Raw genomic sequence first — 12,943 nt, forward strand, 5'->3', positions numbered from 1 at the left:
CTAATTGAAAAAACTTACTGGGCTGTTTTAGCAGCAATACGTCTGTCTTTAGTATGAATACGGAAGGTAACAGGAGTGTTAGTAGTTTGTGATGGTTGACCTTTTATTCCAAAGGCTATAATCTACAAATATAGTTATACCATATAGTAAACTAAACCAACATGTTATATAACTTTTAATATCATGAATTTAGCTGTTCAAGTCATAAAAATTCATTGAAAATCAATATACTTGTTCGTCTCAAGACCTTAAACTCTGTGTATCAATCTGAAGTCAATCGGATTGACTCTAGAGCATCACAAGATTTTTCAAAGTGATAAAGGTCCATAACTCTGGCAGTAATTATCGTAAATCGCTGAAAATCAATAGGATACTTCGTCTCATGACCTTAAACACTGTGTATAAATTAAAAAGTCAATCGGATATTAACTTTAGCCTCTAGAGCGTCCACAAGATTTTTTTAAAGTGATCAAGGGCCATAACTCTGGCAGTAATTATCGGAAATCGCTGAAAATCAATAGGCGTCTTTGTCTCATGACCTTAAACACTGTGTATAAATTTAAAGTCAACCGGATATTAACTTTAGCCTCTAGAGCGTTCACAAGATTTTTCAAAGTGATCAAGGACCATAACTCTGGCTGTAATTATCGGAAATCGCTGAAAAATCAATAGGCTTCTTCAACTCATGACCTTAAACACTGTGTATAAATTTAAAGTCAACCGGATATTAACTTTAGCCTGTAGAGCGTCCACAATTGCAAGCCAGCCGGACGGGGGCGACGAAAATATACGACCACATTTCAATATGGGCGTATAAAAATCAAAATTATCCTGAGCATTGCGAAACATTATAATAAATTATGATTACCTTTTCATTTAGTAACTGCACATTTGCTTCAGTTTTAAACCATTGCGCACTATTATATTCTATTAAATGAAAATCTGTACACTGGAAAAAAACAAATGAAATCTTGAACTTAAACATTTTCATTTCTTACATTATTAAATAATTCTTTATTTTCACCTAAATTCAAATACATTTACTGAGTAAATATATTTTATATTAAACAGTAGGGGAAAAGTAGGAGAAAACAAGATAATTAATTCTGAAAAATGATTGACAAACCAAGGCAATATCTTTTTTAAAAATCTGATTCACAGATATAGGCATATAAACTAAAATTGTACATACCTGTGATGTGTCATCTATTCCTGATAGTGTATCTGGTATTCTAAATTCATCTTCTCTTCTATAAAATAAATATTCAAATGTATCAATTTGCTCAACAGTTTTTATATGAAAATAATACATGTTTTTGTGATATATTTGAACAAAAAATATATTAATATATTCTAATTAAATACATACTGAGCTTGATATTTATAATTCTTTAACTGATCTTCTGTCCATCTACCAGCTGAAATCTTCACTAAACTACATTCATAACTAATCCTGTAAAAAAAATATACACGTTTAATCTGATCCACTATTTCAATATTCTATAAATATACACATAACGAACAATTAACTTTTAAAATATTTCTAAATGCCTCTGTTCAAATCTATCTTTTGTTAGAAACAGATGAACCATTATGCTTACTCTTTCCTTGGTGACAGGGCAGCAGTTGTTTTTCCCACAATAACCAAGTATATTAAGTCTGTATCAATACATTTTTAAGATGCCATTAAAGTTTGTCAATATCTACTTCTACTTACAAGTTGGAAGTCAGTGTTGTTGAGCATTCTGTATCTGTAACTAAGGTATAAGCAAACTCTTCTAGACGTTTAATCAATGAGTGACGCCCAGAGCGGGCATCATTCTTGCTCGGATCCAGTAATAAACAGAACAAATCCTTCATATTTTTTTGAACATTTTGTGATAATCTAGAAAACAGTAAAAATAAATATACAAATTTTATATAGATATAGAAGCAAATAATTGTGTTGAAGTCTTGATGTAAGTACCAGAAAAAACACATAGACTAAATTTTCAGGATACTTGTATAATTTGTCTGAATCTGTCCTTTTTGAAATTGTAAATCAAACATTTATTCATGGAAATGTTCAAGTGGTATTTTTCTTTATAATAATAATAATAATAATATAATAATTTAATACATTTATAAAGCGCACACGTTCCAGCTAGTATAGCTGCTCAGTGGCGCTGGTTTTACATCAAGATAAATACTTTAAAAATACATTTTAAATTTGAGATATATTAAATTTATAATTATTATAGAGGGCTAAGTAAGAAATTAAGGACTTTTTATAAAAAATCTCTTGTGTAATTTTGCTGAACTTACTTTCTTTTTGCACCTTCTTTTATAATATTATCAAGCGAGTTTTCAATTAACTTCATTTCATTTGTAGAAATATCATCGTTTGCTACAATATCAAGACTATCTAATAAACTGAAAGAACAATTACAAATATCTCTATTTACTACAATATACTATAAACAAGGGATAAATGCATTATGAAATTAATGTAGCCAAAGTTATCAACATAAAATATATTATACTCGTTCTTTAAAATCTCCATGGTTGGCCAAGTATTAACTTCATTCAATTTTAACACTAAATTTTACAGAACATTATCAGATATCATAACATCCATGTTCATGATGCAGATAATTACTATCTTAAATTAATCACCTTTAACGGATAATGGATAATTTATGGGTTTAAACTTTAGAGTATCTACCTTAGAAATCAAATTTATTACTAATTATGTACTTCCTTATGGGTGATGCACTTGAAAATGTTAAAACCATTGCAATAATAATAATATCATTATAAGAAAAAACCTACTTGTTTATATTTTCATCAGTTAGTTCTGTTGATTGTTCACTAGTTACTGCTCTCCATATTAATAATTCTTCTTCACTCACAATTCTTATGGTAACTGTAGAATAATTCTGATGTAAACTGCAAAACATCAAATCATACAATTCTAGTAGAGGTCTTTTTTCATAATAAGTTGTTATGTGGTCATATTAGTTTTACCAATATCATAGTATAACTCCTGCAAAGTAATACAATAGGACCTTTGTTATTACACATCTTACCTTGCGCCATTGCTTGGTGCTTTCAGGTTAACAAGGAATTGTTTAGGTAGTAGATTAGTTGATGCAGATAATGGTGTCAATTCTATTTTAATCTTATTATTCTAAAATATAAAATAAACAAATATATATATATATATATATATAAAATAAAGTTTGTAAATTTCTCTCAATTATTAGGTAAAAATCTAAAATTCAATTATTCTGAAACGAGACAAGATGAAACTGTCAATCATTTGAAGTGAAACCAGGGTCATTGTGAATTCGAATAACTATTGTCCTGATATCGCTTTCCTCCTATATGTATTTCTTGTACTTCATTAACTCAATTAGGAGTAGATTTAAAAGCTGGTCATGGGAATGATCTGGTTTCTAAGTGACAAGAATAAGGGTCACATGTCTAACCTTGTGGGTTTTCTCCGGCTAATGCGGGTTCTTCACACTTCTAAAAATCCCTTGGAACAAGATATAGAAATAAAAATATACCACATATATGTGTCAGTCTTATTGGTTATTGTTTAGTGGACTGATGGAATCTCTACTGTAATGGTAAGGATAATGTCATTAAATCTGTATCTTGTATAATGTACATACCTGTCCAGATCCAGGTTGAAAGATAAGTGTTCCAGATTCTGGGGTAAAATCTTTTCCATCAAGAGCTGGAAAAATCTGAATACCAGCTTCTACTACTTGAGAATTTTGAAACTGTTTTGTCTCATAATCAACCGATACCAAATAATCTTGACCTTTAGTTCTTTCAACATATAATTCAACTGATTTATCCGTCTCTGATACAATAACTACACTGTGTAGAAAAAAAAACATACAATTATTCATATTAAATCAACTACCGTACATGGCATATACATTACTCATTTTTATTCAAACTTAACTCAGCATTGTAACACATGAGCTGATCAGAATATTCTCCCCCACTTTTAGCAATATGCACTCACAACAACCTTGGCTCCAACTCCTAATCAGAAATACTGTTAGGCTTCAGTTCTAGCGTAAAATAAAGAAATGTAAAATAAAGAAATGCGTTACAGTAACAGCCATCTTTATTCAAATAAAGTTAACATGACCCTTAATGGGGTCATGCATTGCCACCACCTCAGTACACCTCACAACATTACCATCTTTTAAATTGAACCAATTCAATAAATATGACATAAACATAATTATAATAAGGTCTTTTAGATGATCATAATAATACAAAGTTACACACAAGCTTAATCTTATATAGAATATTTGGTGAAACAAACTGAACATCTAACTTTCAACAATAGTAGCATAACTACTATTTAAACACACAATCACTAATAACATTATGCATAAATTCACTTTACAGCAATCAATTTATATATCAGAGTTCTATTTTAAATCATTGTGAATATATCAGTGACTTATTTTAAATTATTGTGAATATATCAGAGTCTTTTTAAATCATTGTGAATATATCAGTGATTTATTTTAAATTATTGTGAATATATCAGAGTCTTTTTAAATCATGTTGAATCTGCATCTTTCTTCTTCAACTGTCTCTATTTCAATATTCACATTTGTAATATGATGGGGAGTGGTTCCAGAACGTCACCCATTTTGTCAGTCCTCAGCATCAACCCTTTCACTCCTTGAACCGAACTCGAGTGTTCACTTGCCTACCATAACGTGTTGTTTTCACATTGACAGCAGTTAGTGTTATCGGTGTTGTGGGAACTCGGACGGTTGCTGGTATATGGACAGACTCACGTGAGTGTTGGGGATTGAGCTCATCCTGTCAGGGTTTACACTGGGACTCGCTAGCGCCACCTGGGTGGTTTCCAAACAGGGTAACACTAGGATCTGTGGCACATTTGTCACAACGGCTGGTTATGGGGCTGAGCTGTCACGAATATGGGTTCTGTTCCTGCGGTACTGTCGGCCACTGATTCCACAATGTAGCACAAGTAATAACTTGGCCAGCTAGCCAATCACTTTGTGGTTTCTGCAGTTGGGCTTTCACTCTAACTGACTGGCCAATCACAAGTTAAGATAGATTTTTTACTTTACCAGACGCATCATAATGTTTCTTGCACTTCTGTCTCTTTCCCTCAACCTTCTCTTGCACTTCTGGATGAAACTTGCTTGGTTCGTCTAGATAACAGTGTTTGTGTCAGTGAAGTGTTCATATTCAGAGTGGTGGTGTTTCTCCATTCTAACAATGCTGCCCAATGATTTTCATTGTTGCGCATTGCTCTTTTAAATATATTCTTTACAGCTGAGGGTGGATATGTGACAAGGAGTAGGGTCACCTGTCCAACCTTGTGGGGCTTCTCCGGGTCCTCCGGTTTTCTCCCACTGCTAAAGACTCCTACACACAAGGGAATTAATGAAATAAAATTGAACCATATGTTAGTCCTGAAATGATCTAGTTTGTGTCGAGTGGACGTTAAACCCCATTTCTCTCTCCCTTTACAGCTGACTCAGCCTTTCCATTTGACTTGTGGTGGTGAGGACTGAAAGTTATGTGCTGAATACTCCAGTGATGGGCAAATTGTTTGAAATCTTGTGTGGCATAATTAGGTCCATTATCCGAAAGTAGCATGACTGTCTCTCTATGGATAGCAACAACTTGTTTCATGCAAGTGATGACCGCGACTAAAAACAAACAAAAAAACGGTGAATCAGCGATTCTACCTCACACCTGTCGATGAAAACGAAGGTAGATAATATAAATGGACCTTAAAATACAGGTCCATGATAAAACATAAATGATCAACACACATTGAACACAATGGAAAGAAAATTTAAGAACATGATAACAGCGTTATCACGAACACACGAATGTGCACGGTCTAGATCAAAAGAGAAAAAGACAATACTGAAAGTGTTGTGATCGTTTATATAGAGCGTGGTCACGTGTTTATACACACTGATTCGGCGAGCTAGTTTTAGCCTTTAAAGTTTGAGCGAGTGTGCATGGTTAAGAAGAATAATGAGAAATATGCAATATAAATCCGAGATGCCCGAAGGGCATATATGGAATATAACTTGTTTCATGCAGTTGATCGGGTCTGTCTGGTCTTCAAGATGGGCTACTTTAATGTAGTCAGAATATGTGTCTAAAATGACAGCACAATGTTGTACTTTCACAACAAACACACCACTAGCCACAATTTGTCATGGGAATTGTGGCAAGGGATAAGTCATAAGAGGTTCCTTTGTTTGGTTGTTTTCATTCTATTGGCAAGTATTGCACTGATTCACAGCCTCTGTGAGCTCCTGGTACATCTTGGGCCAGTACATGATTTCTCTTGAGGTATTTATGGTGTACTGCTCACCAATGTGTGTGGCATGTGCTCTTTTGATCATCTCTTTCCTCATTGAGACTGGAATGATGATCCTTGTAACTGTCTGTATGCCACACCATCTTGGACTGCAATTTCATCTCTGTAAGGCCAGAAGCCCAAAATGCACAATGGAACATCTTTCTTGTCACTTGGCCATCCCTGGGATGTTGTCTGGGCTTCTGTATGACCACCATGTTGCTTATCCTTCTCTAGTACACCTTGTTCTGTCAAATCTTTCAGTTTGCTTCTAGGGCCTTCATTACCAGCCCTGGGTTTCTTTAGTTTTTATCAAGCAACGATAAAATACAAATAAAAACAATTCTTAGTTAACGATGGCCAATCACAGACATGCCACTGATAAAAATTAGAGAAGACAAGTCGAAATGTATCTCAGAAATAAGACAGTAACGGTATTCCATTGAATTGTGAGCTGTGTAGTTCCAGTTCAATTACTAAATGCCATTCATACAATTCATATTAGCCTACTAATCAAAACAGAAAATTTTGTGATATCATTCGTAAGACTTTGGTTGTCTAATCAAGGACAAAGTTCGCATGTCTGTAGATGTTAATGGAGTGACTTACAGAATAAACAGAGCAAAAGTAACATCTTGTTTTAATTCCTGATCAAAAAATATGTTGATTATAACAGATGGTTAAGACTTGTTATTTTTACCTTGAACTCATAGCAAACCGTATCAAACCACGAACATTATCACTAGAACCAACATTAATAGTTGATATTGAACTTTGGTTATCCAGTTTAGCATCTTGTCCAACTTCTGTTAAAACTACTAGAAATGTAAAGGCTTCTTCTGGTTCCTAAAAAAAACAACCACAAATACTTGATGTTCATTCTGATTATGTTAGATATTTTCTAACAAGTAAGATGGGAGACACAAACTATTGAACATTTCTTTTTAGAATTTCTATGGTGAAAATGAAAATTGAATAATATTTTTATAATCTCAGTAAATTGTTTGATGGTAAGATGTACCGACAAATAATTATCAAAATCAACATAATTATAAGATTCCAGGCAGATTTCTACGTGCTAATAAAATTGTCTTTTCATTTCTCTGGCTGAAAGTTCATCAAGATTTTCCGGCATGGTTTCCCCTTGTCAGGATGGACGGCCTGACAAAGACATCTGTCTAGTCATTCGGATGGGATGAAAAACCAAGGATCCGTGTATAATTGGCATGCACGTAAAAGATCCCTTGGCAGTTGGAATTTGAGTAGACCATAGTGCCGCTGCCTGGGCAAAATTTCCCACATAGCACACTGTATTGGGCATGCCTGTCTTCATTAGCCCAGTTGGGGCCGAACAGTAGGACATTAAACCCCCCTTTTTTTTTTTTTTATTTCAATTCATTTCTACATATATCTTCTGTAATACAAAATTTATCAAATGAAAACTAGAACAGTATACTTACCAAGTCATTAATCAATGGAACAATAAATGTACAAGAATCTAGTCTAGGAGGACAAACAACGGTACCAGCTCTCTTATATAACTGTGATAATAAATATTCAGAATCTTCTGTTTCACTACTATCCCTGGTCTTCTTGGCCTGCCATGATACCTGTTTATAATATTATATTAAATAGCAATTGAAACAGCATTGCTTGGGAATACAGATTAAGTCTGTGTGAAATCAATTTGTTATGTAAACTGAAGATGATTGAAATAGATGTGTATTGAAATTGATGTCATTTGCCATATGCTACTCTTTTCTTAGATGCCTGTATTGCGGCTTCTTGTAAGTTCATCTAAGAAGTAAGATTCCAATAATGATCAAATATGTATTTAATCAATTAATTACCATTAAAAACTATAATGTTTTGAAATAAGATAGGTTGCCAGGCAACGAAACAAACGCCAACAGCAGCTAAATCGTCCGGACAGTCAACTTTTCTCGGTAATGAAACATTTATAATACATTAAAATCTGATTAAGAGTAACAATTCATGAAGTAATTAACCGAAAACCATTAAAATTTGTTTGGTTTTTATAAAGTTCTGCCCCATGCTAACGTTTAGTATATGAAACTTGTAACATCATGGATTTAGCTGTTCACGTCATAAAGATTCATTGAAAATCAATATACTTGTTCGTTTCAAGACCTTAAACTCTGCGTATCAATCTGAAGGCAATCGGATGATAACTTTAGCCCCTAGAGCGTCACAAGATTTTTCAGAGTGATCAAGGGCCATAACTTTGGCAGTAATTATCAAAAATTGTTGAAAATCAATATGATTCTTCGTCTCGTGACCTCAAACACTGTGTATAAATTTTAACTTTGGCCTCTAGAGCGTCCACAAGCAATTGTGTATGCCGAACTGACGGAGGGGGCGACGACAATATACGACCACATTTCAATGTGGGTGTATAAAAACTAACCTGTACTTCACCAAATATAGCCCTTGAACGGCTTAATTCTAATGTAATATTTGGACTGTTATCTTCATCAGCAGAAATTACTTTAGAATTCTCGGCAAATCCAATAATACCATTAGATAAATCACTTGCTTCTATAGTTACAATAGAATAGCCCTATATATAAAATACAGTACACAATAAATTTTTTGGTACAGAAAATATAAGATCTCAATAATTCATATATTGTTTTAACACTTTTGTGGCTGAACTTATATACAGACGGTCATTATTAGAAAAAATACTGAGATTTGATCTGAATCACTGTGCCAGATACTTTCTTAATTAAATTATCCAATTCTGAGCCATCACTGGCAAATATTTCCCTCAAAACAACGCCTGTCGATCAGTATATCAGTGAATAATTGTTTTCATGGGGAGTGGCAATTTGATATCAAATGTAAACAGGTTATCATATCGGGTTCTTTCTAGTGAGCATTGTATCTCACCAATTATGCCATAAACATTCGTTTGTTGCAACCATGTGACAAACTAGAAAATTTCCATATTAGAAACATGAGATCATGACATAAAAACGTAGATCTAGATCTATAGCTTAGAAAGTGCTAAGAATGTCTAGGCAAGTGCACTTTGGATACTCTTAACATACCTTGCGACCACCATCTTGAGACCCTGTAGCTATGGTAGCTCCACCTTTTGGTTTTGTTAGATAAACGAGAACTGTTTCTCCAGGTTCTGATGTTTTATCATCTAATATTGTCAAATTAATTTCCTTTTCTTTTTCATTTTCCTAAATATATGTGAAATTAAACCATATTATTGATTCAATTAACTGTTATCATTTCAAAATAATTGATCAACACTCTAACATAATTCCTTATTCTTTCATATACTAATGATAAACACATGTAACATCAACAAAAATTTCAGATTCAATCAAGTTATTATTTCATAGCGTAATACAATTTGAAAGTACACTACCAGTTATGGTACACTAATAAAATTGAGAGAAAACAAATCAACAGAAAGACATCTGTAGCATGTCCATGCACAGTCTTTCGGACCAGGACACCATTGAACAAATTGCACATTTGGCTTATGCACATTTCACAACTTTTTTGAAAGTGAATAAAATTAGATGTTCATTCAGGTAACATCCGACATATTTTGTATATAGGGCTGTGTATTGTGGTTAATTATGTAATGGCATAATATGTGGGAATCATTCTGATTAGTTTAAAGGGTTATTACCATTTGGAATACAATTGTCTGATATAAATGTTACTTTAGTATTGAGTAATCTAACTGATTATCTATGCTTAGTCTAAGCTTCAAATATTCTCGATCAAACTCAGGTTTTGAAGTACATGGTAGTGAAATTATACACTAAGTTTCATCACTCTCCATCAGTTAGAATCAAAAGTATCTTGTCCCAAAGCATCGACCAAAGAAATGGCTTAGCTTTAGCGGGAAATATTAACCATTGACCTCAGTCAAGAAACTCACCTAATGAACATCTATACCTCAATTAAAAAGAGAGTTGTTATGTTCTAGAGTTATGTTTATTAAACTCAATCAAGACATTCGCCTAATGTTCCAAAGTCTTGACCAATCAAGTTAGCCTAAGCAGGGTTGTTATGATCCAAAGTCTTGATCAATCAAGCAGAAAATTCTCATCATCGAACTTAGTCAATGTATTGATATAATGAATCAATACGCAGAGTTTCATCGCCCTCACCCAATTAGAACCAAAGTTAGCGTGTTCCAAAGTCTCAACCAATCAAATTGCTATCTCTGCTTAGCCTTAGTGGAAAATGCACATGATCGAACTCTGTCAAGGCATTCACTGAATAGACACCTACACCAATTTTGAACATTCTACCTCAATTAGAAGGAGAGTTACTGTGTTACAAAGTCAGATTAAAATCTCTACTTTGCCTAAGCAGAAAATGCTCAGCATCAAACTTTGTTAAGGTATTGATGTAATGAAACTATACACAAAGTTTCACCACTATCACTCAATTAGAATCAAAGTTGTCGATCTCCAAAGTCTCGACCAATCAAATTGCTTAAATTGCTCTGATAACCTTGAGCCGAAAATGTTTGATCACTTTCGCTTTATTAGAACTTAAGTCATTGTGTCCCAAAGCATCAAATTGCTTTTAACTGCTTTATCCTAAGCCGAAAATGCTCTTTTTGAACTCCAGCAAGGCATTCACCTAATAAACACCAACCACAAGTTTGAACATTGTAGCTCCATTAGAAAAAAAGGTATTATGTCCCAAAAAGTGTGATGGACAGACGGACGGACCCATTTTAATAGTACCCTGCTTTCTTTGAAAGGCGGGGGACAAAAATTGTAATATAATTCTCATTCTCATTGATAGAGGTATGGAGACCCTAGACATAAAACTGAGTAAGACTATACTACCGTGAATGTCAATTCTTGATTTAAAACTTGGTAATCTTGACCATTGGTTGCCCTGGTTCCAGAATATCTATTAGCCAATACATTAGATATTGTGTTATTTTGTGATGCTGGCGTAGGTGTTATTTCGTCTGTCCATGGTTCTTCACCACCAACTGTCCGTACTGTAACACTGATAGTACCATATAATCCACCTAAAAACATCCATTTTATTCATCATACCACATTTTATAAGCTACACTCTAACTAATATCAATAATTTTTCATATATGCAGTGGTTTTTGATAAAAAGTTAAAGTGTCTGATTTCTTTGAGTTGGTTAAAAGTTAAATTTGCAAATTCGTATTTTATGTTTTGATTTGTTTCGAAGAATGACAATCATTTGAAGCTTGACCCATTAGTAATCAAAATAGTTCATAACATCAACCCAATCCAACTTGTTTTGAAGATCCAGTAACATCTGGGATTTCTCAATTTTGCAGGAATCCATTTAATTTTCAACAATATATGGGTTTTTTTCTATATTCAATTACTACATGTATCTTACACAGATAACAACTGTCATTCAAAGATTCTTTTACTAGAACAACAATACTTACCTAGCGATTTTGAATTATATGTCAGAATTTTCTTGAATGAATTTAATTATAGATTTATTTTTAACTAACCTGAACGTACAACACTCAATGTCAGATTTGTGTAAATTTCTGAATGAGATATTGAAGAAGGTTGTATGGATAATTTTCCATATGGATCATTGCTTTGTTTTATAGTCACCATAGAAACAGAAAACAGGCTACTTAATCTTGGAGAGATACCTGTAATTGAGATGAATGTTATAGTGGTTTTCATGGAATTTAGCGTTTTTGCAAAATGCTTTGTTTTCTTTAGGCCAGTGCTTGGATTTTTTGATAATTAAGGTGTCCAGGGTTGGAAAGTTAGAATATGATATCAATTATTTCATTGCTGATAGTTATAATTCTTCTCTAAGTAGCATATAAATAAATAAATAGTTACATAAATTTGTGCATGAAAAACTATTTGAAACAAGCGAACAGTGAGGTTGATGTTGCCCGCCGAAACAGAGGACACATTAATTAATCGCACATTTATCTTTTTCAAAACTATTGAGTAATCAAACTGGTTATCTATACTTAGTCTAAGCATAAAATGTTCACTATCAAACTCAGTCAGGTTTTGAGGTAGGTCTACCTGGTAGTGAAACTATACACTAAGTTTCATCACTCTCCATCAGTTAGAATCAAAGTTATCGTGTTCCAAAGTCTCAACCAATCAAATTGCTTATCTCTGCTTAACCTTAGTGGAAAATGCACATGATCGAACTCTGTCAAGGCATTCACCAAATAGATACATACACCAATTTTGAACATTCTACCTCAATAAGAAGGAGAGTTACTGTGTTACAAAGTCTCGACCAATCAGATTGAAGTATCTACATCAAACTTTGTTAAGGTATTTATGTAATGAAACTATACACAAAGTTTCACCACTATCACTCAATTAGAATCAAAGTTGTTGAGCTCCAAAGTCTCGAACAATCAAATTGCTTATCACTCTGCTTACCTGAGCTGAAAATGCTCATTATCAAACGTGGTCAAGGTATTGATGTGATGAAACTACACCAAGTTTTATCACTCTCACTTAATTAGAATCAAGGTTATCGTGCCCCAAAGCATATCAACCAATCAAATTGCCT

General features: G+C 33.4%; 1 protein-coding gene across 1 annotated transcript in view; it reads right to left on the reverse strand.

The window, feature by feature from the left end:
* Positions 1–12,943, reverse strand: part of LOC126817926 (adhesion G-protein coupled receptor V1) — an 85,718-nt gene that overhangs the window by 8,520 nt on the left and 64,255 nt on the right. The window contains exons 78-92 of the mRNA XM_056100225.1: positions 11,895–12,044; positions 11,230–11,420; positions 9,448–9,588; positions 8,802–8,954; positions 7,834–7,983; positions 7,074–7,219; positions 3,660–3,870; positions 3,069–3,169; positions 2,812–2,928; positions 2,305–2,412; positions 1,718–1,885; positions 1,370–1,453; positions 1,193–1,250; positions 869–949; positions 19–122 (exon numbers count right to left, since the gene is read on the reverse strand). Of these exons, the coding sequence (XP_055956200.1) occupies positions 19–122; positions 869–949; positions 1,193–1,250; positions 1,370–1,453; positions 1,718–1,885; positions 2,305–2,412; positions 2,812–2,928; positions 3,069–3,169; positions 3,660–3,870; positions 7,074–7,219; positions 7,834–7,983; positions 8,802–8,954; positions 9,448–9,588; positions 11,230–11,420; positions 11,895–12,044 (1,963 nt within the window). The remainder of the gene's footprint in view (positions 1–18; positions 123–868; positions 950–1,192; positions 1,251–1,369; positions 1,454–1,717; positions 1,886–2,304; positions 2,413–2,811; positions 2,929–3,068; positions 3,170–3,659; positions 3,871–7,073; positions 7,220–7,833; positions 7,984–8,801; positions 8,955–9,447; positions 9,589–11,229; positions 11,421–11,894; positions 12,045–12,943) is intronic.

Source organism: Patella vulgata, chromosome 4 (assembly GCF_932274485.2).
Source record: "Patella vulgata chromosome 4, xgPatVulg1.2, whole genome shotgun sequence".
NCBI lineage: Eukaryota > Metazoa > Mollusca > Gastropoda > Patellidae > Patella > Patella vulgata.